General features: G+C 48.4%; 1 protein-coding gene across 1 annotated transcript in view; it reads right to left on the bottom strand.

Moving 5' to 3' along the window:
* Positions 1-27,395, bottom strand: part of ACOT11 (acyl-CoA thioesterase 11) — a 136,167-nt gene that overhangs the window by 4,215 nt on the left and 104,557 nt on the right. Inside the window, exons 2-12 of the mRNA XM_006879815.1 lie at positions 18,693-18,903; positions 17,554-17,623; positions 11,836-11,896; positions 10,511-10,609; positions 9,904-10,039; positions 7,182-7,338; positions 5,966-6,085; positions 4,394-4,538; positions 1,760-1,815; positions 609-675; positions 205-288 (exon numbers count right to left, since the gene is read on the bottom strand). Coding sequence (XP_006879877.1) covers positions 205-288; positions 609-675; positions 1,760-1,815; positions 4,394-4,538; positions 5,966-6,085; positions 7,182-7,338; positions 9,904-10,039; positions 10,511-10,609; positions 11,836-11,896; positions 17,554-17,623; positions 18,693-18,903 — 1,206 coding nt within the window. The remainder of the gene's footprint in view (positions 1-204; positions 289-608; positions 676-1,759; positions 1,816-4,393; positions 4,539-5,965; positions 6,086-7,181; positions 7,339-9,903; positions 10,040-10,510; positions 10,610-11,835; positions 11,897-17,553; positions 17,624-18,692; positions 18,904-27,395) is intronic.

The following is a 27,395-nucleotide window of genomic DNA, read 5'->3' as shown; positions in this document are numbered from 1 at the left end:
TAATGTCACAAAGAAAGTGACTTTCCCAAGAGCCCAGGAAGTCAGCAGTAGGGGACTGGGTCTTCTCTAAGCCAGCTTTCCTCACTGGTCCCTCACCCCCAGAATGACTCCATCATGCAGGAGGTGCAAAGAGGAGTCATTCTGACAAAAGCGAAGGACAGAAGCTGCAGAGAGGAGAAGGAAAAGATGAGAGAGGCCAGTTACTTGATTGATTTCTGAGGACAATGTCCAGTTGTCCTTGGCCACAAGCATCTTCAGGGAGGAGACGTTGTTGTAGCTCAGGTACACCTAGACAGAACACACAGACAAGCTGTCCTCTCCTTCCTTAAGTGGCCATTGCCAAGGCCATGCTAGTGTGGCCATGATGAAAGAGCCCTTCGCTCTGTGAAAGGAGGTCCAGGCTTGGCTGGACTAGCTGTGTGACCCTGGACAAGTCACTCTGTCCTGTCAAACAGGGAGCCCAGGAAAGTCCTTATTAACTTAATAGTAGTGTCCCCACTAAGACCCTGTTCCCTTCAGGCCTACCCCAAGCCCAATCTGACAAGAAGGGGAAGGTAGGGGAAAACACCTGAGCCTGAAGGATATCTCCTCTGGGCAGTGTACCTTACCTGGTTGCTGGGGTCCCAGGGGACAGACAGGGGCATCTCTGACTGTTTACAGGACACGATGTACTTCCTGGGGAAAAAGGAAGACAACTTGAGTCCCTTCAAAGCCCCCTCACTTTCAATAGACTTTACCTACTGTGTGCCAGGATCTGGACCAAGCTCAGAAGGTATCTGCCTGGTGAGACTGGGTGGATGCAGTGACCAGAGAACATGCAGACTCAGGCTTGATGAGAGCGCAGAGAGGGAGGAAGGGTGCCTGGTTTAAAGCTCAGCTCCCTTAAACCTTTGCTGAGCAAGTCTGGCCAGGGCTATCTGTAGCCATTGAGTTGACTCTGCCACATCGTGTCCCCATGTGTGTCAGGGTAGAACTGTGCCCCGCAGGGTTTCCAATGGCTAATATTTCAGGATTGCAGTGCAGCTTCTTGCCATTAGGTCACCAGTGCTCCCCCTGGCTGATATTTTGGAAAGCAATCTCCAGGCCTTACTTCCAAGGCACCTCTGAGCAGATTTGGCTCTAACCTTTTGGTTAACAGCCAAGCGTGTTAACCATTCACATCATCCAGAGATTCCCTAGCTAAGGTTATTTCCCCCCCTTTCTTCAGTGTTCTGATCTCTAGAATGGGCTCCTAGTCAAAGCTGGCTATCATGAGTTATCATGAAGAGAATGGAGCTTGTACCATGCTCCATAAACGCACACTTTTATTATTACAAGCAAAGTTTTGTGAACGTCTTCATGTTCACAGCACTTCAAAGTGTGTGAGGTACTTTGACAGCAGAGTCAGACACACCTAAGCTTGCACCTGAACGGGCTGCAGCTCCTCCTCGAGCCTTTGTTCAGCCGCCAAATGGACACCAGAGTCAGCAGGAAACCACTGATTTCAAATTGGCCAGACTTGACCAGGCCCCATTCCTGACTCCACCCATCATTCCTATCTGTGTGGTCTTGGACAGGCCATTCAACTGCTTAGTCCTCAATGTCCTCACCTGTACAATGGGGTCAGTGAGACTGTCATATGCTGAGGCCAAAACAAGAGCCCGTCTACATGGAGGCTGGTGTCTAGACCATGTGAGGCATGCTGACGAAATGCGAGGGCCCTGGGCCCAGAGAGCAGACAGAGTCCCCCGGCCCCTCCTGACAGCCAGCTTCCCCTCACCTGTCCAGGCGGATCTTCTTCCTGGCGCTGGCCTCTCGGTACCTCCGCTCACCATCCTGAAGAGCCAAGTGAGGACAGACCACGGTGTAGGCAGGACAAACAGCCTGTCTCCCCACCCCACACCCCCACAAGCCAGGGCCCTAGGAGGACAGAAGGGCTCAGGTCTCTCAGTCAAAGGGAAATGAACCTGGTCAGGAAAATGCCCAAGAGCTGAGCAGACTCAGGCTGAGCATGGCTTTGGGGATGCCCATCATCCTCACTGGACCTGTCTGCTCAGCTCCACAGTGTGGACAAGGAACCAGCATGGTGGAGCGCCTGCCAAGCCAGGGCTTCCTAATCCTTAGAACACTCTAACATCGGTGTTATTACCATATTTTTACACAAATAACAGCACCTTCTACTTTGTAAGTTGCTCTCTCCCTATCCCTCTGATATTTTTGTAAACATGCTATGCAAATTTTTTACAGCAACACATAAAAAAAACAAACACCAAAAAAAATGGCATAGTAGAATTGGTGAATAAACCTCCCAGGGGCTGGAGTGGTTAGTAAACACACAGAGAAGATGTATGTTATTTGCATAAAAATACAACACTATTTCTATTTTACAGAGGTGAAACTGAGGCATGGAATGATGCCATGACTTGCCCAAGGTCACAGCAGCAGTAAGGGACAGAGCCAGGATCAGAACCCAAATACAGCTCATCCTTTTAACTACCACCTTGAATGTTGCCTCCTCTTTGTTGTTATGTACTGTCAAGTCGCCCGTGAATCATAGCAACCCTATGTACACTAGCTGTGAACCTTGACCTCTCCTGAGCCAATCTCATCACCTCTGACAGTCCTAATGCCATTTCTCCAGTGACTGAGTCAACCCATTTCATCCAGGGTCTTCCTCTCCTGAGCTGCCCTTCCACCTTTCCAAGGACTGGTCCCTCCTGGACACATGCCCAGAGTATGTGAGACACAACTTCAAAATCCTTGCCTCCAGAGAGCAGCTTAGTTTCATCTCTCCAAGAGAAACCTGTTTTTCCTCCTGGTAGTACACTGTATGTTCAACACACTTATCCAGCACTACAACACAGCAGCATCGATTCTTCTATCATCCTTAGTCATTGTCCAGCTCTCTGATACATAGCAAGTAATTATGAAGACCATGGTCTGAATCAGGCACATCTTAGTCTCCAGACTGACATCATTGCTCTTCAGTACTCTAGTGAGGTTCCCAGCAGTAGACTTTCCCAATGCAATTTGTCTTTTGATTTCCTGACTGCTGGTGCCAAGAGTGTTGACTGTGGAACCAAGCAAGCTCAAGTTGCTAACAATCTCAATTTCTTCTCCATCTATCATGAAGCTGTCAATTGGCCCAGTGGTGAGAATCTTTGTTTTCTTGATGGTGAGCTTCAATCCATATTAAAGACTACAGTCCTTGACCTTCTACAGCAAATGTCTCATGTCCTCCTCAGTTTCAGCAAGCAAGGTTGTATCATCTGCATAACACAGGTTCTTGATAAGTATTCCTCCAGTCTTACTGCCATTGAAAAGATTGAAAAGCTATGGCGATAGGATGCATCCCTGATGCACACCTTTCCTGATCCTGAACCATGCAGTGTTTCCCTGCTCTGTTCTGACTATTGACTGCTTCTTGGTCCAAGTATAGGTTTCACATGAGCACAATTAAGTGTTCTGGGATCCTTATTCTTCTCAAGGTTAACCATAATATGTTGTGATCCACACAATTACCTTTGCATAGTCAATGAAACACAGATAGACTTTCCTCTGGTACTCTTTGCTTAGAGTCAAGATCCATTTGTCATTGGCGATAATGTCGCTAGTGCCATGGCTTCTTCTAAACCCAGTTTGCACAATCTGAAAGTTCTCTGCTGACGTACTGTTCCAGTCATTTTTGGGTAATCTTCAGCAGGATCTTGTTTGCATGTGATATTAGTAATACTGTTAGAAAATTTCCGCACTCTGTTGAGTCACAGTTATGAAAAGCAACTTGTAAAATGACAGTGCCCACCAACCACCTCCACCCAGCACTGTGGCTGCCCAACTTCCAGCCACAGAGGCATGGGCGTGGCACAGCCCATACTTAGTACTGTGAAAGGGGCAGCAGGGCAGTGCCCTTCCCAAAGAGAGGGAGTGACGTCTCCAAGGTCAAAGCCTGCGGATCCAGATCACATCCCAGGCCTGGCACACAGGAGGCACAAGGGGGAAAGACAGCCTCTAGTCCAGCCCGCGACTCTGGTCCCAGTGCTCTCTGCTCTCTGGTTACCCTCGAGTGCTTCCAGGAGTGACCAGGCACAGGGCTAAGCCCTGTGGTCAGTATCACAGGTCACCCCAAGAGCCCTGCGAGGTAGGAGTGTCCACACGCCCACTGTATGGGTGAGGACCTGCTGGAACGTGGAAGCAGCCTGACTGCAGAGATTGTGCTCTTCTCGCCCCACGTGAACGGCCGTTGCCACCCAGCGCTGAGCCAGGGCCACCGAGTTCTTCCAAGTAGAACAAGGTGCCTGACCTGCACCAGGGGCATCACGGGGTCTCAACCAGAGTACTGAGAGAAGGGACAGAGCTGGGGCCCCCACTCCCCTTTCACAAGCCCTGAGCAGAGATGGCCACCGGTCTCACTTACCCCGGGCTGGGGCCGAATCCATGGCAGCGTCTGGGGTTGATCATCTGCGTCCAGGACCACGAAGGTCATGAAGGCACTGTTGATGTGTCGCCGCTGGTGCTCGTCCCCCTGGCGGTAGGCCTCCACGCACACACCCACCTCCATGCTGAGAGCAAGGGAAGGACTGCCGCCAGGCTGGACAGACCTTCTGGAGGCCCTGTCTCCTCTCCCTGCACTCGCTCAACATCCACCTCCCTGCAGTTACTCCAGCAACTCAGAGCACAGTCCTGCTCTCTGGGGTGATGACTCTTTTCTTTTGTCATTGAGTTGACTCCAACTCATGGTGAGCCCACATGTGTCGGACTAGACCTGTGCTCCATAGGGTTTTCAATGGCTGGAGATAGCCAAGTCTCTCTTCCTAGGCATCACAGGGTAGACTAGAACCTCCAACCTCTCAGCCAGCTGCTGAGCACATCAACCATTTGTACTACCCAGGGACCCTGTCAGTCAATACTGGGGACATACAAATGAAAAGACCTTTCCGGTCCACACCTTTGCAGACTCACAGCTAGGGGATGGCACAAACAAATACATATAAATATGTAATTATGAACTGCAGAGGGTTATGAAAGGAAATTAGCAGAGAGGTAGGAGTGTGGAGAACTTAATTACAAAGAAGCTTCATCACCCACCACTCACAGCTGTACCAGCCGGGCTCCTGGCAGCTCAGTTGCCGCTGTTCATGCATATCTTACTGTCTTAATTAATTTAATAACAGCAGCCACCACATTGCTTCTAGATTAGGAGATGCTGTAATCTCACAATGTACACATTATATAAACAGGAAGCTCATGGCTTGGGATGGGACAGAGTCTTGCCCAAGGTAACATAACAAGTCAGGAGGAGACCTTGGACTTGAAACCAGGCCCCAGGGCTCCGAGTTTAGGCTTGGACACATGCAGGGCAGCAGAATGTGTGCTGGTCACACAGTGGGTAATGATGCCGGCAATGATGGTGACAGCAGTGGCAGTGGCCCTCCCTACCTCAACATTTTCTCTGGCTTTCTGCTAGTCATATCTCACTGAATCCTCACAGTAGGAGAGCACTATGAAGAGTCCCACTTCACAGACAAAAGAGCTGAAGTTCAGAGGAGTTTAGTAACCTGCCCAGGGTCACACAGCCAGTGAAAGCTGGAGCCAAAATCTGAACCCAGAAAGGCTGATTCCAGAGCTTTTACTTTTAATGACTACAGTATGACCTTTAAAATCACCAAGAAAGCCATGTATTTAAAGTAAACCTTCATGAGAGTGGAGACCAGAATTCATGCCAAAGCTTGGGCTAAGGAGACAGTCATGCTGAGAAACAGGCAAGGAAGGCTAGCTAAGTGGCAGAGCACCCATGTGGGCCCCACAGCATGCCAGATCAGGGCACAGCACTGGGGGCCTAAATCTTAGTGATGGTGGAGGGACTCCACAGCCAGGGAGTGGTTCAGACCTTGTCTGCAGCATGGTAGGCTCCGAGTGGGGTCCCTTCTCATTCTAGGACAAGTCTTCTCCTCCGGGGACCTCAATCCCATCCATCCCAGCCCCTTACCTATGCTTGAAGGCATTGTTCACGATGGCCTTGAGCACCAGGCGATCCCCAACCTGGGATGGGCCCCGGAAGTGGAACATCTCGATGGCCTTCAATGTTGGGTGACCACGACACAGGCGGCTGGAGGGAGGCCGGGACAAGCCAGAAGGAATGCCCAGGTATGTCAGTCACTGGCTTGGGCCAGCTTCCTTCACCTACTTCCAGCCTCAGACCTGGCCTGGGACCACAAGGACTGCCCTCTGGCCCACTGGCTCCCACCCAGCCCAATGACAGTGCCGGCTATAGAACAGAACTGTCTCATTTCACAGTCAGAACACTTGGGTCTGTGTGCATGGCTAGAAAGGTGCAGATTTAGGCAGATAGAAGAAACCTTGGACTAAACCCCCTGCCTATTTTCTTTCCAAACTTTACTTTTTAGCATCTGCTGTTCTCACTATATGGAAGCCCTTGCTACGTGTCATTCAAGGCCAGGTTCAAGGCCTCTCCTCCAGGAAGTCCTCCCTGGCCATCTAGGCTCTCGTGCTTCTCTGAGCTCTCCTAACACTTGTAATGCGCTCCCTAAAATCATTACTATGTACTGTCTCACACAAGCAGGGCACAGAGAAGACCATCTGAGCTAGATTCTAAAGGATGTCAAATCTGACTATAGGATGGAGGTATGAGAATATCACTCAGCGACAGTAGTCATCAAAGTATTAAAAACAAACAAAGAAACCCAAATAGACAACTCTGATACTAGGTGTGGAACAAATCTATAAATACTCAAAAGCATATAGAAAGAAGGAATTTTTTTTCATTGTAGAAAGAAGAGAACCACCAGAGAAGGCTATATGGAGGAGGTGGGTAGAATTTTAGCAGAACAGATGAGTGGGGGATATTATGGTGGGACTTTATATCAGGACAAAGGCTGGGGGCAGGACCAGGGAAAGTGGAAGGGGAAGGCCAACAGCTTGCTCTGACAGGAGCCCAGCATGCAAGGAAGAGAGCAAGCAGGGCCAGATAAGGGGGAGGCCCTGGGACCACACATAAAAGTGTCAGCCCACAGAGCATCATTTTTCTCTGGGTCCAAAAGCCTTGTATTACGCCAATAACAGTCAAGATGCCAAAGCATCAAAAATCAGCACCAGGTTGAGTTTTCTTCCAGAAAGGTAGAGGGAAAGGGGGGGGGATGTGTGGGGGGAAGTGCAGAGGGAGGGACAGGGTGCTTTCCTCTCACCTGGCAGCAATGGTGGCCACGTTCTCCATCCAGGCCATGATCTGGCCCCCGAAGGTGTTGCCCTGGTGATTGGCATGGGGGGGCAGGACCAGCTCCACACTCTCCACACGGGTCTTCTCAGCGGGCACCATGTTGCTACAGTCCCTGCTCTCCAGATCTGACCAGCGAAGTGGACAAGAAGAGGGATGCAGGCACCTGGGAGAAAGTTCCCAGCAGGAGCTCCTGCTCCCAACCCACACTGTCATTTATTCAACACTAAGTGTATATTCACATGGGTTTGCACTGGGGTCAGGGGCCAAACTGGTGGCAGCTAATAACAAATGTCTCTGGGAGGTGGACAGGACACCAGTTTTGAAGAAAAGACACGCTTGAATAAGAACCTCAGCCTCCACCCCATAGAGGCTGTGTGACCTCAGGCAAGGTGGCAATCTCTCCAAACTAAATTTCTTCACCTGTAAAAGGTGGCTGTCAAACCCATCCCAATAGGACTGTTTGAAGATGAAGTATGATCACAGTTACAGTGTACTAGACACACTCTTAGAAAGGATATTCTCTCCTTCCACTTCTGCCCTGAGTCTGCCCTGTTCCTGAGGGCAATGGCATTAAAATATCTTCAGTAAGTGAGGTCAGAGAGTGACAAAGTCTTGAAGGTCAGGGGAGTAGGGCCCATCACAGAGGTGGCATTTTGCTTGACTTAAAGGCCACTCAGGATGTCACAAGAGGAAAGGTTGAGGTGGCCTGAGCCAAGGCCTGGGCACAGGAAGCAGCAAAACCTTTGGCTTAGCTGGACTCAGAGGCAAGGACAGGGACAGCAGAGAAGAGCTGAGTGATCAGCAGAGGGCACTGAGTACCAGGCTGAGGCATGGGGGCTGCAGAAAGGCTGTGAGGAGAGGCTAACCTGGAGGCAACAGTGAAATGGGTGGACCCAAGGAGGCCTCAGCGAGGGTTGATTGAGAGCCGGCCATCCTGCCTGGCCTCCAGCCCCAGCATGAACCCACACATGAATGTGGAAGGAAGCAAGTCACTTGCACAGGTCAAAGTGCTCAACTCTCTCTGTGCTCTGGGAAGCTGACCCACTTTATTGCATCTTAAGTTGCCTGCTGTTAATTTTCAGGAAAGACCCAGCATTCCAACATTCTGGAGACTGGTAAACAAACTGAATGTCACCCCTTTGAGCCTTCACCTCCCATGTCCCCCAAATCAGGGATACCCTTCCTCTGTCTGTGTATTGATATGTTTTTAAGAGGTGGCATAGACTGCAACATATGTGTCCATTGGGGTATAGAGGACTAAGCTACTTAAACACCATCAATATGAGACCAAAAGACGAACAATTACGCAAAAGCAGAGATGAGATGAAATGGGAGACCAGAGTACTGGAAAGGGAACTGAGCACAGTTCAAGAGAATATTGACACACTGTGATAAATGTAACTAATGTCAACAAATAACAGGCGGAAATTGTCAAATGGGAACCTAATTGGCTATGCAAACTTTCATCAAAAATTCAACCAATAAAATAGGGTTAAAAATAAAAAGAAGAAAAAGCTAAAAGAGTCAGGTGGCAAAATGAAAGCATTCAACTCCTACCTGAGAGGTCAGCTGTTCAAAACCATCCACAGGAGAAAAGATCTGGCAATCTGCTCCTGTACAGATTAAAGCTCTGAAACCCTAGGGGGCCATGCTAAGTCTGTTATCTAGGGGTTCTGTGAGCTAGGCTCTAACCAATGGCACACAACTAAGTAATATAATGTTGTTGTTGTTGTTGTTGTGTGTCATCAAGTCAAAACTAACTCCAGGAGGTTTTCGGAGGCTGTGAATCACACAGGAAGAGACTATTCATTTTTCTCCTGCAAAGCAGTTGGTGGATTCGAACTATCTGCCTTTGGGTTGGCAGCACAACTCTTTACCCACTAGGCCATCAAAGCTCCCCTAAGTATCATACTCATGACTTAAACATGGAGAGGATTCGTCTGAAAAGCTAGGTAACAGTAGAAGGTGCCTGTATACTGGAGTAGGAAAGAGTCTTGCTTTTTTATTCCATACTTTTTCTTTTTAATTTTTTTTTTTTTTAGATCTCAAAGATGATAATTTCTTTATATTTCTGAATCCTCAATCCATGGTTCCATATTGGATCTTCAGCTTTCTCTTATTCTATATTTTAAAAATATATCCACCAGCTGCTCCACGGGCGAAGGATGGGCAGTCTCCTCCTGTGTGAGTTACTACCTGGGAAGACCCACAGGAGGGCCAGCTGTGAGTTGGCTCCGACTCCACAGCACACAACAACATATAAGTATAGAGGGCTCTGGCAGCTTAGTGGTAAAGAGTCGCATGGCTAACCCAAAGGATGTGGTTTGAATCCACCAGTTACGCTGCAGGAGAAAGAAGGGGAATCTCCTCCCATGCAATTTACAGCCCCTAAGAACCTGATGGAGGGTCAGCTATGAGTTTCCAGTGCCGACTTGATAGCAGTGAGTTGAATTGATATGACTGGACCTCAAGGCCTGGCTGAATACAATCTTCCCAAATACCCTGCCTGGCTTCTGGAAACGCAAATGTGTTTTGTTCATAACAAAAGACTCTCCATAAGTGTTAACTCCCTTTTTCTAGAAGGAATCTGGAAGCCAAAAGGTTCAGGCAGGCCTGAGGCCACCAGTGAGTGGCCACCCATGGAGACCCTTCCCTCCCTCTGTCCAGTGAGGCCCAAAGCAGCTGCTCACCATCTTTAATGGTGAAGTTGGCCAGCAGGTCCTTGATGGTGTCCGCGTAGACCAGCCGCATGCGCCGGCGCTCAGCTGCCACGCTGTGCTCGGTCTTCTCCTCCTCTGTCCGAGGCGTCGTCTGCTTCAGCTTCACCTGCCAGCCAGCAGACAGGGTAGTAAGGACTCAGGGGAAAAGGCCTGAAGGCGCTGCTCTGCCCGTGTGTCCCGTCTGACTGGCACACAGTCGACCAGAGCTGCTGCTTGTTCACATTCCCATCCCGGCCCTCATGCTGACATGATACGTCACGTTCATCCTTCAAAATAGGCTCCTCCCTAGTCAACGACACAGAGGCTACAGGAGTAGAAAGATTGAAGAATCTCATATGGGATGAGCAGTGACTGGTGAGGAAAGGAGAAGAGGGAAGGCTGCCAGGGTTGGAGCACAGTATGGGTGGGCCTTCCTCAGGGCCTGTATTTCCAGATGAGCCCCCTCTTCAGCCCTTCTTCTCAACTCTCAGCCTCCTTCTCCTAGTCCAGCTCCCCTCTTACAATACAACCACCACCAGACAAACAGAAAGATTTTCAATCTAACTCCAGCTGTCAGCTGTCAGCTGCCACTGCCTACCTTGGAGAGCTCCCGGTGGGCCACAAAGGTGGCCAGGGCCTTGCACACACTCCACTGCTTCTCGGAGCACAGGTCCTCAGAAGCCACCTGGATGCCTACCTGGAGAGGCAGGGTGTCGCAGCAGGTGTGAAGCAGAAGACAGGGATCACCAACTAACACCCCAAAGCTTAATGGGGCAGGAAGTCCCATCCCAGGCCAGGTCACCATATTTATGTCTCAGTTGTTGAGGCTAGAAAATCTAGAGCAGGGCCTTGTTCTGCCCACCAACTCCCAGGCCAAGTCACTTCCCTTTTCTCTGGGCCTCAGTTTCCTCATCTATAAAATGGGAGTGATTGTGCCAACCCACCCAGGACAATGGACAAGATTAAAATGAGGAGGAAAGGGGTTTTAAGGTAGATAAATCAGATGCTACCAGGCACATTCCTACTCAAGGTGGCCCCATGTATTTCAGAGCAGAGCTATGTTCCATTGGTTTTCAATGGCTGTGATATTTCAGAAGCCAGACCTTTCTTCCACAATGGCTCTGAGTAGATTAGAATATCCAACCTTTTAGTTTTAGTACCTGAGTGCTTAACCGTGTGTACTAACCAGGAACTATAAAGCAGATAGTGATAGCAAAACAGAAAGGTCAGACTCATTACTGTCCCAGAAGACAAATGTGAAATTTATAGTGCCCTCAAAGGCACAATCTAGACTCTGTCGTCTTTGGGAACCACTGGCCTGGCTGCGAGAAGTTGCCCTCAAGTCCACTAAAGTTCCTCTCTGAGGCTCACAGAACCCTGTGAATCCTCGGATAGTCCTCCCGTTAACTCTGCAACAATCAGGTAACATAGGAATTATTTCTCCATTTTACAGATAAGGAAAGAGAGGCTGTGGGAAGCCAGCTTATAGGCCAGAACCCAAGCATAATGCTCTCACGGCTCTGCTGTCTCTAGCGCCAGACACAGTAGTCTTCCCTCTATTTCTGGGACCACTTGGCCTTTGAGGCAAAACTGAGGGGTATGGGGAAAGAGCACTGAGTCCTAAAGAGAGAATCAAGTGATTGAAAATCAGGTCCCACATTGGAATCTACATGGCTTGGTGACCTGAGGAAAGTACTTTCTCCTCACTAGGGCTCATTTTCCCCATCTGTGTTATGGGAGGTTAGATATAAAGATCCCTAAGATCCTTTCAGCTCTGACATTTATTTCAGAACTCAGTCATCTTCCAGCTGACAAGTGGGAGTGCTCCTGGGCTGGAAAAAGGGGAGAAAACACACACACACACGTGCTCACACACACATGTGCTCACACACATACACACTCAGGCAGTGCTGCCCCACACACCTCCATGCTGCTGTTGAAGGCCCGGTTCACCTTGGCCTTGATATTCACCACTTGACCAACACTGGGGAGAAAAAAGCAGTTGGTGAGCCTTTCAGAGGGCACAATGTGGGGGCTGGGGGCTCTGCTAGGGGGACTGGCAGGAGAACCTCACGGCCTGCAGTGCAGATTCACATCTGTGAAGCCACCCAGTCCTCCAAGCCAGTGCCTCATAGTACAGGTGGGGAAGCTGAAGCTGGAAGGAGTGATGGAGTTCACATCCTTCTTACTATTCCCTTTGTCCAGTTCATGATCAAGCTGATTTTTGCTCTTGGCTCAGTGATCACCTCCTCAGAGAAGCCCGCCCTGCTTGGTCAGACCCCAACCCTGTGCTCCAGTACCGCAACTGACCTGTTCCTCTCACAGTCCTGAAGTGCCTCTGGGACAAGAGTCACATCTGTTTTGGTCCCCATTGACCCTTCAAGGACTAACACCTAGCACGGGGCGAGGCCTCATAAAATAGTGGCTGAGAAATGGCATCCACACTTATTGAACGTCTGCTAAGTATAAGGGGTTATGCTATATATGAGAAAAGGTGAGGAGGGGGGAAACATTTAAAGAATGCCTACTATGTGCCAGACACTGTATACTACCTTATTTGAGCCTCAAAATTTGGCAGGTAGGTTAAGGGTAGATTAAGCATCAGAGAAGTTAAACTGTCCAAGGTCATCCAGCAAAAAGTGACAGAGTTTGGACTCCAGAATGCACCAGTCTTGCTCTTTCTAGCTGTAGCCTATGCCTCTGGAACGGTTCCCAAGTCGAGACAAACAATTGGAACCCCCAGGGGAGCCAGCTAGCCTGCCCTGTGCCTAACAAGCGTGCGGAGGGGCCCAGCTAATGGAACGGTGGGGAAGTGGCTGGAGGCTGGGGAACGGCACCCCATTCAATCATCATGTGACATTGAACAATTGTTTCTCCTCTCTGTCTTGGCTCATGAATACAGAGAACACAGTGCTGAGTTCTTCAAATAACAAAATGTTCTATGCAGAGAGAGAAAAGCAGGGAACCACGGGAACTGAGCAGTCTGGAAAGCCTATTAGGCTGAAGGGACAGTTCACCTTGGCCTTGATAAGAAAGTCCTAGAGGTGGCCAGAGCCCAGCCCCTTCCACATACCTGGGAGAGGTCCCTTCCTAATCCTGCAGCAGGTTTTCAGAGACTTAATCACATGAGGAAAGACTGCCCATCTTTCTCCCAAGGAACAGCTAGAGGATTTGAACTGTGTGCCTTGAGATTGGCAGCGCAACTCCTTGTCAAAGCTCTCTAGAGAACAGAACATGTTAAATGACACTACAGAAATGCCAATAGCAAGATCCAGATGAAGAAGAACTTTATGGGTAATAACAAAATTTTCTAAACAAATAAACTTCAAGGACAAAGAAGTAAGATAGAGAGAGATGGGTGGGGAGAAGAGCCTATTTGTTGCTGTTATTAGGTGCCATCGAGTTATAAGACCCTACGAGTAACAGACTTTAATCCTATCCTGTTCTGTGTCATCTCCATCATTTCTGACATCCTTGAACCTACTTCAGCAGTCACTGTGTCAGTCCATCCTGTTGAGGGTCTCCTCTTTCTGACTGACTCCTCGCCTTTCAAAGTGTGCAACCAGAGTGCTCCTTGGAGGCAAGGATGGTGAAGCTTCATCTTTCATATTTTGGACATGTTGCTAGAAAAGGCTATTCCTTGGAAAAGGATATCATGCTTAGAAAGGTGGTGAATCAACAAAAGAGAGGAAGACCCCAATGAGGTGGATTGACGTGGTGACTGCAGCAACAGGCTCCCGTGTATCAGAGATGATGAGGATGGCACAGGATAGGACAGGATTCAGTTGGGTGTCCGTCCACTGGATCGCTAAGAGTCATATTCAACTTGACAGCATCTAACAACAACAACTCGTCCAAATATGTGAGACAAAGCGTTGTCATCTTTGCTCCAAGGAGCACTCTGGTTATACGTTCTCCTAGACATTTCTGTTTGTTCTTCTGGAAGTCTGTGGGATATTCAGTACTCTTCTCCAATACCCCAGCTCAAAGGCATCAATTCTTCCTTAGTCATCCTTATTCATTGTTTAATTCTCAGATGCATAGAAACTTATTGAAAAGACTATGGTCTCATTCAGGTTCACCTTAGCCCTCAAACGGACATCATTGCTCTTCAGTACTTTGAAGAGGTCCCTGACTGCAGACTTTCCCAAAGCCATATGTCTCCTGATCTCCTAACTGCTGGTACCAAAGGGGCTGATTGTGGATCTAAGTAAGATGAAGTTATTGACAGCTTCAAACTTTTCTCCATCTATCACAGTGTTGCCTACTGGTCCAGTAGTGAGAATTTTTGCTTTCTCAACAATGAGATGCAATTCATATTGAAGGCTGTTTCTTTTCTCTTCTGTAGCAAGTGCTTCAAGTTCTCTTCACTTTCAGTAAGCCGGATTGTATCTCTATGTGGAGCATGTTGTTGATGAGTCTTCCTCCAATTCTGTTATCACATTCTTCTTTACTGTCCAACTTCTCAAATGATTTGCCCAGCGTATGGTCTGAATAAGTACGAAAAAAGAATACAGCCCTGGCACACACTTTTCCTGATTTTAAGCTAGGTTGTGTTCCCTTCTCTGTTTGGATACTTGAGAGACATGTTAATCAATTGCAATTTTAGTTGGAGCCTGCAAAAGAGAATTAAGAAATCCAAAGACCCAAAGAAGAAACTAGACATTCCACGGAAACCCGTCTTTAATCTGAGACCAGCAGAACAAAATGGTGTCCAAGCACGACTACCAACTATTCACCGTAAAATATCCCAGAGAGAACAGGATAAAAATGTAGAACAAAATCCAAATGCCTAAAAATGCTCAGCTTTCCTGGAGCAACTCAAGTGGAGATTACCACCCTAAAACAGCCTCTGAACTTGAATCTGAAGTCACTGAATAACTGGCTGAAATAAACAATGTCCCCTTTAAATAATGCACTCCTTTAACCTACCAGTTACATGAGACCAAATGGTCAGCATTTACCCAAAAGCAAAGATGAGAAGATAAGGGGGCAAGAAACTCCACTGATGAAGCAGAACAAACAGAATAGGAATGATGAGAATAGTAACACACTGTGAAAACTGTAGCCAATGTCAGGAAACAATAGCTATAAACATTGTGAGGGGGACACCTAAGTGCTACCTCAAACAGTAAGATATTTTTTTAAACCAATAAATAATAACATTATACTCAGAAAAAAATCATGAGACAGGTGCAGGCATTTGGACAGTGGATATTTGATGTTAGTGGGGAATTATTCATTTCCCTAGATATACTGGGTTAAAGTTAGGTTTAAAAAGAGTATTGATCTCTTAGTGATACATTCTGAAATAATTTAAGTGGCAAAAGCAAAAACAAACAAACGAAATAATTCTCCCTTGCTTTTCTCAGGTGAGATCTGGCCTTCGTGGCCACAAGTCACACGCTAGGCCCTCGCTCACTTTACCAGGATCCTCTGTGGCTTTCCTCACTGTAGGTACCATCTCTCTCCAGACTCTCATCCAACCAGGACCTGTGGCAGGTCTATCCATTATGCATACACTCAGCCCTCTGTACTCTGAGCTCCATTAAGTACCAGAATCTGTGGTAGCAGCAGGAACCCCAAGCTCATGAGATACAACTCTGCTGACCTTCAGAGGGTTGCTGCTTAAGAGTGCTGACAGTACTGCAAGCAGCTCAAGCACCTCCTCCAGGCAGCCTCCCCAGACTACCTACCCTATGTGTTATTGCAACCATAGCAGACATAAGAGAGGTAGGGTGCAAGGTCTCTGACAGTATATCTTGAATATACCCATTAGCTGTGTGACCTTAACCTAATTACATCACTTCTCTGAGCCTCATTTCCTCATCTGTAAAATGAGGCTACCACGATTTACAGGGCTGTTCTAAAGACTGAATATTTAAAATAAAACAGAACCCTCAAACTCGCTGCTGTCAAGTTTCTGAGGCTATAAGTCATAATAGAAAGAGACTGCCCATCTTTCTTCCACACTGGTGGATTCAAACCATGGGAAATAAGCAGCTTTTAGGTTAACAGGGAGCTCTGGTGGCCTAGTGGCAAGGAGCTGTGCTACCATCCCCAAGGCACACGGTTCAAGGCCACCAGCTGCTTCATAGGAGAAAGATGGGCAATCTCCTCCTGTGCGATTAACTGCCTCTGAAAACCCGCTGGAGGGTCAGCTATGGGTCGGTTCTGACTTGACGGTACACAAAAACAACAAGGTTAACAGATGGGAGCTCTGGTGTCCTAATGGCAAGAAGTTGCACTGCAGTCTCAAAAGCACGTGGTTCAAGGCCACCAGCTGCTCTGCAGGAGAAGGCTGGGTAATCTCCTAAGTGATTAACTGACTCTGAAAACCCTCTGGAGGGTCAGCTACGGGTCGGTTCTGACTCTATGGTACACAACAACAACAACAGGTTAACAAGGCAAATAGTTCCAGACCAGGCCACCCCACAGGAGCTCAGGAAAGACGGAAGAAATTAATGTATCTTTGAAAACATTATAAACGAGACATCAGTTGGCTGACTGTGACAAATACACCAGGTTAATGTAATCTGTCAATAGGAGGGAAACTAAGGCTGTACATGGGAATTCACAGTCTTTTCTTCCTAACTCTCCTGTAAATCTCAACTCCTTAAAAAGAAAACATTTCTTTTGAAAGAAATGATGGCAAAGCACCTCACTTCCAGAGAGCATCATTAGCAAGGGGCTGAGTGCTGTACACTAAAATTCTGTGTATACCACTGCCCCTTGCAGACTGGGGCTCCATGGAAACAGATTGTGCTCTGGTTAAGTATGCGCCCAACATCCGCACTGGGCCCAGGTCAGAGCAGGTACTCGCCATACTGAGCAGCAGTTTTAATCTAAATAACTGAGTAAGTACTAAGTGAATGACTGAATAAATTAATACAGGACTGGCTAGACCTCTTCCATGACCGTGGTGCCCTGAGTACATGGACTGTCCTGAATAACTCTTTGATATTTGATGTCTGAGGTATTGATGGTGAATTCAGGGGCAGGTTTCGAACCAAAGTGCAGCATGCTGTCCTGCTCAGAGTGAAGATTTCACACGCTCTTTGGGTCCCAGAAGCAGGATGGGGAATGGTGAGCAGTGCAATAGGAGACTTCAAAGTTTACCTTGTGAAGTAGTGAGTTCCTCATTCTTGGGGGTGAGTAAACTGAGGTCTAACAGCTCAAGCCTCTAGCTCAGGTATTAGACAGGATCCTTTTCTAGGGGCTTTCCTACAGTCCAGAGACCCATGGAGAATGAGCTAAAAGTCATTCAATGGTTAAATCCAATTCCTTCTGTTTTCCAGGTAAACAATTAAGGTCCAGAGGCAGATGCTGATTTTTCCAAAGTCACACAGCACACTAATGGCACTATCTTAGCAACATTCAACTGCAAATCTGAAGCCCCTTCCTTGCCCCCCACCCTGGCCGAGGGAACCGACCCCACACCACCTGGCAGCAGGCCAGCTCCCAGCCTGCCACTCTCCCAGCCTTTGCAGATGGGCATCACCCCCTAGAGGTTGCCTAGCTCTATGCACCCTTGGTCAGTGTAATAAGGGGTCCAGCAGCCCCTGGGCTGACCAGTCAGGAGATGCAAGATCAGTCTCTGGGTTCCTTGAAAGGAGTCCAGAGGACCAGGAGGTCACTTACCTAATGGTGTGCTCAAAATAGATGTCGTCCATCGAGGCTGTGACACAGGGGCAGCCGGCATGCCTTTCCGCTGGTACGAGGAGAAGAAAGCCATATGTTAGTGGCCTACCTGGAGGATCTCTCCCACCTTGAGATGTTCCTTTGACTACCTGAGCTCAGGCGGAGCCTTCTCATCCACTCTATACAACATATCTGGATTTTGTCTGCTTACTGTTCTACTAGACTCTAAGTTACATGTGAATGAAGACTGTTTGTTGCCTGCCTTGGTCACTTCTGTACCCTCATCTCTGGAATAGGAACTAGCACATAGTGGACAATAAGTAGCTGTTGAATGAGTGGATGACCCTACTTCCCACCTCTGCCCAGTCAATTTCTCCCATATTCATTCTCTTAACCAAGCCATTATCCCCCTCGACAAGACCCATTGAAGTGCCTCTTGGGACCCTCCCCTGCCCAAGGCGAGGTCGAAACCTCTAGTCTGTTCTCATTGCTGCACCCCAGCCCAGATCCCATCAAACAATTCTGGAATGGAGTTGGGTCACTTGTCCATCTATCTCCCTGCCAGACTGTGACCTCCCCGCAGGCTGGTGAAGGCTGGTGCAACAGAAGGAATGAAAGTACTTAATCCGGCTCAATCTACGGAGTGCAACATGGCAGAACGGCCTGGTCTTTGCTCAGAACACTTTCAAGGCAAACCTGATGCAGCCACGTTCGAGGCTGCGCTGTGCTGGAGCAGGGGCCCAAGAGTTGAGGGATATTAGAGAGAGAGGCAGGTCCTGAGCTGAGCACTGAGGATGTTTCATGCAAGGTGAACCAGCAAGGACAAAGGCAGACAAGGAGAACGTGGCACTCTGGGACAGCAGTGATCACCTTTAAAATAGAGACCTCTCCTCTGGGTCTCGAAAGTTTAATGGTCCAGTGGTTGGTTAAACAATGGGCTATTAAAAGGTCAGAGGTTTAAATCCACCCAGCAGACCTGGTAAGTCCTGCTCCAGCACAGACAGAGGCCTCAAAAACCCTAATGGGCAATTCTCCTTTGTCCTCTAGGGTCTCAATAAGTTGGAGGAAACTTGATGACAACCAACAGCCCCCCTACCCTCAGTCAGGGTCTGAGGGTCAGAGAATGGGCGAAGCCTCACCAGACAGGCAGGCTGTGGTGTCGATCCACTTGAGCAGCTGCCCGACGCTCAGCTCGCCGCGATGGTTGGTGTGGCAGGGCAGCACCAGCTGACTCATCTGCACCTCCGTGGGGTTCCGGTACTCCTCGCCGTCCGCCATGGTACCGTCCCTGTCGTCTGCGCTTGAGGCTGACTTCCGGGACAAGCGGCCCGAGAACATGGAATTGAAGCTCTGGGGAGCAAGTGGGGAGAGAGGTCACAGTGTCTGCCCATTCCCAGGACCTCTCACGGCCAGGGTGAGGGAGAAGAGAGAGCACTCAGGGGTCCCTCCCACTCGACCCCGGGAGCCTTCTCTGAGCACCGCTCATGTGTAAGTTCCTCTGGGCTACAACCTCCATATTAATACAATCTTCAATCTGAGGATAAGGGAGGTTCTGATGGTGTAGTCATTAGGGAGTTGTGCTGCCAACCCAAAGACCACATATCTCTCTGGCAGTTTGAATCCACTAGTAGCTCTGCAGGAGGAAGATGCATAGAGTCCTTCCATGTAACTGACAGCCTCAGAAACCCACTGCAGGGGCCGCTAGGAGTCAGTTCCAAATCAATGGCCATGAGTTTTTAGTTTAAAACCTGAGAGGTTGGTGTAACTACTATGGAAGGCTGTATAGCGCTTTCTCAAAAAGTTGGAAATAGAAATACCATTTGACCCAACAATTACACTACTGGGAATTTACCCCAAAGAAACCATAACTGTCACCCACGCAGATATATGCACACCCATGTTTATTGCCATTTTGTTTGCAATAGCAAAGAGCTGGAAACAACCCAGGTGCCCATCAACAAACAAATGGATAGAGAAGCTCTGGTATATTCACATAATGGAATACTATGCAGCATTGAAAAACAAGGAACTCATGAAATATTAGCAAAATGGATGACCCTGGAGGACAATATGCTGAGTGAAATATCTCAGTCACAAAAGAACAAGTATTGCATAGGGCCACTGTTGTAAAATGGGACTGACATTGGGGTTGAGGGAAGACAGAGAAGGAGGGGATGAATAATGTATATGGCATTGAAACAGATGAGGGAAAGAACTGTTCAAAACGGACATATGATTGGGTATTATGGTCATGACAGGAGTCCAGAGTGAAGGCTGCACAGTGGACTTGGGGAGAGGGATTGCACAACAATGAAAGAATTTTACTTTTCAAGGAGAAGAGTGAATTAGGGGGAAGGGGTGGGCAGGGAGAAAAGTGTAACAATGAATGACTGGAAACCCTAAGTCTCTATAAACTTTCATTAAAATCAATTCAAAAAAATTTTAAAAAATAAAACATCAAAGAAAACTATAAAAAAACCTCCAAACCCACCTGAGAGGGAGGGAAGGAAAAGAGAAGGAGTACAAGGAATTCTGGCCTTGCTTCAGCTTGTGGCTCAGCTTTTTAAAATTCTACCTCAGAGTCACCTTCATTCTTAAAAGATTGCCCCTCTCTGTGTGGGAAGGCCTGCTATTGCTCTCGTTGTTGTTATGTGCCATCGAGTCTCCTGTGACGCAAAGAGACTCTATGTACAACAGCCCTAAACCCTGCTCTATCCTGTGCCAATCTTATTGTATCTGACACACCTATCTCCATTTTCCCAGCCACTGAATCAATCCCTCTCATCCAGGGTCTTCCTCTCTTGCGCTGTCCCTCCACCCTCCCAAACATCATGTCCCTCTCCAAGGACTGGTCCCTCCTTGCAACATGTCCAAAGTATGAGAGACAAAGCTTCATAATCCTCGCCTCTAATGAGTAGCTTGGTTTAACCCTCTCCAGGATGAATCTGTTCGTTCTCTTAGCAGTCCATGGTATATTCAATACTCCAACACCACAGCTCAAAGACATCAATTCTCCTCTATCATTTCTAGTCATTGTCCAGCTTTATGTGACTCTCTTTAGTTGCAGTTAATATTGACTCAGGGCGGTCCCACGTGTCTCTAGGAGGAACTGTGCTCCGTAAGTTTTCAGTGGCTGTGTTCTTATGGAAGGCAGCTCTGGTGGCTTAGTGGTAAGGAGGGAATTGTGCTGCCAATCCAAAGGCAAACAGTTCAAATCCACCAACTGCTCCAAGATAGAATCCTCTAGAATGATTTCTCTGAAAACCCACTGAGGGTCAGCCGTGAGTGGGCCTACAACTCAATGGTACAAACCAATAACAATCTTACAAAAGTGAGTTCTGGTGGCCTAGTGGATAAGGAATTATACTGCTAACCAAAAGGCAGGCAGTTCAAATCTACCAGCTGCTCCTTGGGGGAAAGGTGGAAAATCTCCTTCCATGCCATTTGGAGCCTCTGAAAACCTGCTGGAAGGTCAACTATGAGTCAGTTCTGACTCAATGGCAATGAATTTGAGTTTTTAATCTTATGAAAGATCACCAGGCCTTTCTTCGGCAGTGCGACAGGGTAGGTTTGAACTGCCAACCATTTTGGCTAAGAGTTGAGTATCAACCACCTGCAGCAGACGAGACAGCCTAGGAAGACCTACAGCAATCAAGCCTAAAGAGTTGTTGGCAATAAAGTATTTCAAGAAAGTAGTTCCTATTTCCTATCCCCAAAGGGCCCCTCAATTCCTGGGTGGCATCAGGCACAGACCTCTGCTGGGTGTTAATATGCCTTTAGCACTTGACTATATGGATCCAGAGGGCTCTGGACAGCCCTGTTCAGACATCTAACCCAGGTCAGGGCCATTCAGCTGCCAGCTGGGAAGCAGGGTGGAAATCCCAAACTCAAAAGTCAGGAGCAGCATGACTTACTCCACAGGCAGACGATTGGAAGAGGGACAGCCAGCTACGTGGGGTCGGGGATGTGGAAGACCCCTCTTGCCATCACATCTCTCCAGCTAACTGGTCTCCCTTGTCAGGCTGTAAATAAGAGCTGGGCACATGGGCACATGTGAGAAAAAGAGCAGCAGGCCTGCAGGCTCTGATTTGTAACCGATGCCAACTGTGTGATGATGGCAGCAGCTGCATTTATACAGCACTTCTCACAAGCCAAACAGCCTTGCAAGCACTTCAGAAGCACTAAGGAGTCTTGGTGGCATAAAATGTTACATGTTGGCCCACCAACCAAATGATCAGCAGTTCAAATCCCCCAGATGCTCCATATGGGAGATAGATGGGTAGTCTCCTCCCATAAAGATTTATAGACTCAGAAAGCCCCTGAAAGGTTGCCATGGGTTAGAATCAGCTCTATGGTTTTAAGTTTCATTACCTTTTATCCACACCACAAATCTATGATCTACTTCCATTATTATGCTCCTGTTACAGATGAGGAAACCGAGGTCCCAAGAAGTGGCAAAGGCTAGCTGTGAACCAGAGATCTGGCTGCAGTTCGAGCTCCTCCCCGCCACACAGCACTGCTTGGCAGGGCCTCCGAGGGCAGCAGTGCCACGACTCGATGGGCCCCTGTCACCGCTGCAGGATGGAGCAGTGTTGGCTTTCATGGGGGGTGGGGGGTGGGAATGTATTCTTGGACAGTTCTCCCTCTCTCCACAGGATTCTTTAGCTAATGAAATAAATTCAGAACATTCTGACTGGACTTGTCCAAGGTTACTGACGTTTACATGATAGAACTGGGATTTGAACCAGGCCTGTCTGACCCAGAACTGCTGGTGCGATCCCAGAGTCAGAGCTCATACCCCAAAACCCCTGGGCAGTAGGCACAGTGCTGGGCACTGGGGAAGGGAGGGGTTCTCAGCCTAAACGGAGGGTAGAGGGTGCTAGGCTGCCCAGTTTTCAGGCTCTCGTAGGCTCCAGACCTCCACAGGCCAAGCAGCAGGTCCCATCACCATGGTAACCACTGCCAAGGCATTTCCGGCCTGGCTATGCACCGGAGGCTTACTTGGATATGGATGTGAATGTGGATGCAAGCAGTTGGCTGGGGATGGGAGCAGCTGGAGGGGGAGGCAGGCAGACTCCTTTCCACAACCTTTCTCAACCAGGATTCTGGACAGCACCTTCCAGAAATAAGTTCTGAGGGAGTAGAGGAATGGAGGAGGCAAGATGCAAAGGGCAGAGAGGAGGAGGGAGAAAGCTGAATGTGTAGGGTTTCTGGGTATGGGTGTAGCCTTGTGGGCGGTTACAGACATGCACATGGGGAAGCCTCTTTACTCTCCACACGTGCACATACACACACACACACACACACACACATGCCACCCTCTGCTTTACCAGCCTATCACATCCACCATCATGGTGGCTCTTCAAGAAGAAGGGGGAAGACAAGGACTGGAGAGGGAAAAGCCCTGGGCCAGTTTCAAAAGCCTTAGTTCCATTCTTGTTCTCAATTCCACCCTATGAATCTCTTCACAGTATCTGTACGCCTGACAGCAGACTTTCACCTCACTCTTTCATTCACTTGTTTGTTCATTCGCTCACCAAGTGATTTCTCCTGTGTCACATCCTGGGCCAATACTGAGAATATGGAGGTAAACTGCATCCAGTCCCTGCCTTTGAGGAGCCAGAATGCCTAGTACACAATAGGACTTCTTCTCCAGGGGCCTCCAGCCCATGTCTAGTCCTCTCTGGCATACCCAGCTGAGAGACCCTATCATGCTGCAGACAGGAAATGCAGTGCTCCTCTGAGCAAGGCTGGGCTCTCAACTCCAAATAAACAGAGGGACAAGCCCCACTGTCACCATCCTTCCCATTTCCATTCCCTCAAAAAGAGGCGCACAGCTGCAGTCTGGAGAGTTTGGGGTGGGGGCAGAGGTGGGGGAGTACAGCAGCACCAGGTGGCCTAGGCCAGCTTCTCAGGTTCCAGCTCCTTCCTCGGCTCCACGGCATCCTGCTGCTCACTTCAGGCCAGGCCTGTTCTAGTCCCAAGGCAGGCAGACGGTCATGCGGAGAGGTGGGGAAATGTGCGACAGACAAGTTTAACCAATGGGGGCCTCAGAGCCCCGCCACTCCTCCAAGGCTTAGTCAGGAGGCAGTGGAGATCCTGGACAAAGTCAGGGCTTGGGACAGCCAGGCAGGCTGAGCCAAGACAGCTGACAGGGAGGGCGGTGCCACTGCGAGGATGGGGAGGGCACCCAACGGTCAGAGAAGACATCACTCTTGAGCCGAGGCCTGAACCTGAGATGCGTCTGTTCAGCAGCCATGCCAGGGACTGGCCCCAGTCCACAGGAGAACAGCCAGATTTGATAATCCCACACCAGGCCCCAGCTGGGCGGGCACACCATGGATCCCGTGTCCTTTCTTCCAGGCCAGAGTCACATTGTAGACCTGACATGTACAGAACAGGAGACAAATTTGGACAATCCTTTTACATTTGGGAATTAAGGCACACAGAAGGGAAAGGTTGGCACAGGGTCACAAAACTAGGGGAACCAGGACAAGAGGACCAGGGGAGCCCCTTGACAAGAGCTCCTTCCACAGGCAACGTATGAGGTGATCTGATGACTGGCCCGCCCAATAGCACTACCTTGATTTCCTTTCTCCCTGGAGTATCAATCTCCTAAGCTCCATCAGTTCCCTGCACTGCCCTTCTGCTTGTTTCTCCACAGCACTGAGGGATCTCCTAAAAAGCAAGTCCATCAGCTTAACAGCCACTGCTTGCTGTGTCTTGTCGTGGAGGGAGGTTGGGTGTACTCCCTGTAACTCCTACCCACCACAAGTCTTAGATCTGTCTCTTGGATCACACAGCTCTTTGCAAAGAGCAAGTGTGCTCAAGATCTCTGCTCAAGATTCCTCAATGGCTGCCTGCTGCTGCCCAAGTCAAGCCCCAGCCTGTAGTGCAGACACCACCCCTAGCAGCAGCTCACCAGCTCCAGTTCACAGCCTCAGAGCGCCCACCAGTCTCACCCCTCTGTACTCACATGCACACAACGCATCTGCCTAGAATGCCTTCAGCCATCTGCCAAGTGAGCCCTCACCCCGTCTTTAGCCTCATTCCTGTCTCTTCTTCAGGAAGCGTTAGGCCTCCCAGGGCCCCTGCAGCCTCCCCCTTTTCCATCATGGCACTGACCACGCTGTGTGGTCACTGTTTTCGCAGCACTGACCATGCTGTATGGTCACTCTTTCCAAAGCTGTCTCCCCCGCCAGATGGCTATTCCTACAGGACAGGGACCCCAAGGCTGGGCACTGAGAGAGTGTCAAAGAAATGTCTGTGAGAGGGAAAAGGCTAATGACAGAGCTTGATGAGTAAAGATCTGAGGCTCACAGAAGTCACAGGAACCACAAAAAGGAGAAAGGAGCAGTGGTGATTCGGGTGATGTGAATATCGGGGCAAAGGGAAGCAAGTGTGGAAGTGCTGAACAGATCTGTGTGGATAGAGAGTGGATTCTTGGAGGCAGGGAGAGAGGGGCCAGCAGTGGGAAGTTTGAAGCCAGATGGTAGAGGCCCCAGAAAATGTGGAGATGAGCCAGAAGAGCAGTCTCTGTGCCTGCTGGCACCGTTCAAAACAGCAGCTCAGGTGCAGAGGAGACTCCCTGCCATAGGTGGGGGAGGAAGAGGCTTGGACGGCCTCTCAAGTCACCAGTCAGGATAGTCTACAACTAACTTACACAATACATTACCTCTGGCAAGCTGCTCAAGTTCTACAGGCCTCAGTCTCTTCATCTGCAAAAGGGGAACTAAAATATCTACCCTGAGAGCCATCTTTAAGGGAGCTCTGATAGCTTAGTGCTAAGAATTGATCAGCCAACCCGAAGGTACACAGTTCAAATCCACTGATGGCTCTGAGGGAGAAAGATTCACAAGGATATTCTCCTCCTGTGCAAATTACTGCTTCTGAAAACCCATTGGAGGGTCAGCTATAAATTGATTCTGACTTGATGGTACACAACAACAAGTTCATCGTGTGTTTTACTGATAACCAAAAGGTCAATGGTTCAAATCTATCAGTTATTCCTTGGGAAACAGATGGATAGTGTCTTCCAGTAAAGATTTACAGCCCCAGAAACCAAATTAAGGGTTGCTATGAGTAGGAATCAACCAGACAGAGGTGGATTTAGGGATTATCATGGGAAGAAAATGAAACAGATTAGTATTTCAGCCCCTAACATGCCAAGAGAGGAAGACCCTGGATGAGATGGATTGATTCAGTCACTGGGATAATGGAGGTAGGTGTGTCAGAGACAATAAGATTGGCACAGGATAGAGCCGGGTTTAGGGTTGTTGTACATAGAGTCACTATGAGTCGCAGGCGAATCGCCGGCACATAACAACGATAACATGGCACAATCCATAGGGAGTTGCACTGTTAATCTAAAAACCACACCTCCCTAATGCTTTCAATCCATCATAGGCTCCTTGACAAAAAGATGTGCAATCTCCACTCAGGCAATTTACAACCTCAGAAAACCAATGAAAGGTCAATAATTACTCAGTTCTGACTCAACAGCAATGAATTAGAGTTTTTGTTGTGGTGGTAGTTGTTTTGCATTTGTTGTTGTTTTGTGCCATGGAGTCAGCTGCAACTTAAAACACTCTATGAACAACAGATATGAACCCTGTCCTATCCTGTCATCCTTGCTATCTCCAATCACTTACGTGCATTCTTACAATCATCCTATCAATCTATCTTGTTGTGGGTCTTCTTCTCTTAGGTTGACCTTTCACCTTTCCAAGCATGATGTAATTTTCTAAGGACTGGCCCCGCCTAACAAAATGCTCAAAGTATGTGAGACTAGAGTTTTACCACTTTTTCCTCCAAGGAGCACCTTGGTTTCACTTCTCAAAGAGAGACCCCTTGTTTAGCAGTCCATAGGATATTCAGTGCTCTTCTCTGACACTACAACTCAAAGGCATCAGTTCTTCTGTCATCCTAATCATTGCCTAACCTTCAGATGAATAGCAAGCAATTGAGAAGACATGACTTGGATCAGTTGTACCTTAGTCTTTAAAATGACACTGCTCTTTAGTACTCCAGAGAAGTCCTTGATAGCAGATTTTCCCAATGTAATTCGTCTTTTGATTTCTTGACTGCTGGTACCAAAGATGTTGATTGTGGAACCAAGTAAGATGAAATCATTGACAACTTCAATCTTTTCTCTGTCTATTATGATGTTGCCTAATTACATAGGGTCTTGCCTATGGCTAATAATTACTATTTACTGGTAGCAGTATAAGGCTGAGTATAGGTTTCCTATATAATTGGAGCTGGAAGAGGCCCAAATGTAGTTCAAATTGATCTGTTTTATAGTACTTCCTTGTATGATCATGAGCTAACCAAAATGTCCCAGCAACCCTGACAGGGGGACAAGAGTGTTAGGCTACTTGAGATGTTCAACAAGAGGTTAAATAATTGAGTTAAAAGCCCCAGTGGATGGCAGAGCAGGGATTCAAACTCAGGTAAAAAGATGGCAAAGCTTTATGTTCCTCCTCCTCTGACTCCCCCACCTCTCCCAAGGGAACAGAGAGATGGAAAGTGGGCCCCAGATGGGAGGAGAAAGGGGGCAGGGAGGAGCAGCCCTCAGCCCACCCTAGCAGTCAGCCGGCCAATTTTATGAAAGGCTTCATTGTCTGAGCCAGGTCAAGCGAGCAGTGCAAAGGATCTGCCTCCAAAAGGTGGCCAGGCCCCATCTCCAGTCTCTCACAGGGAGGGGAACAGCAAGGAGTGGCCTCCCTGACAGTTTCCCTACCAACCAAGGCAGAAACACGTGTCAGCATTCCTAAACCATTCCTAAACCTCCCTTCTGGTCTATTCCTTACCTTCTTCCCAAAAAAGGCTCTGAGGCAGGG

Source organism: Elephantulus edwardii, unplaced genomic scaffold, assembly GCF_000299155.1.
Source record: "Elephantulus edwardii isolate Elephantulus edwardi_28Jun2011 unplaced genomic scaffold, EleEdw1.0 scaffold00005, whole genome shotgun sequence".
Lineage (NCBI taxonomy): Eukaryota > Metazoa > Chordata > Mammalia > Macroscelidea > Macroscelididae > Elephantulus > Elephantulus edwardii.
The sequence above is the reverse complement of the archived record's forward strand: the minus strand, read 5'-3'. Positions and strand labels throughout refer to the sequence as shown.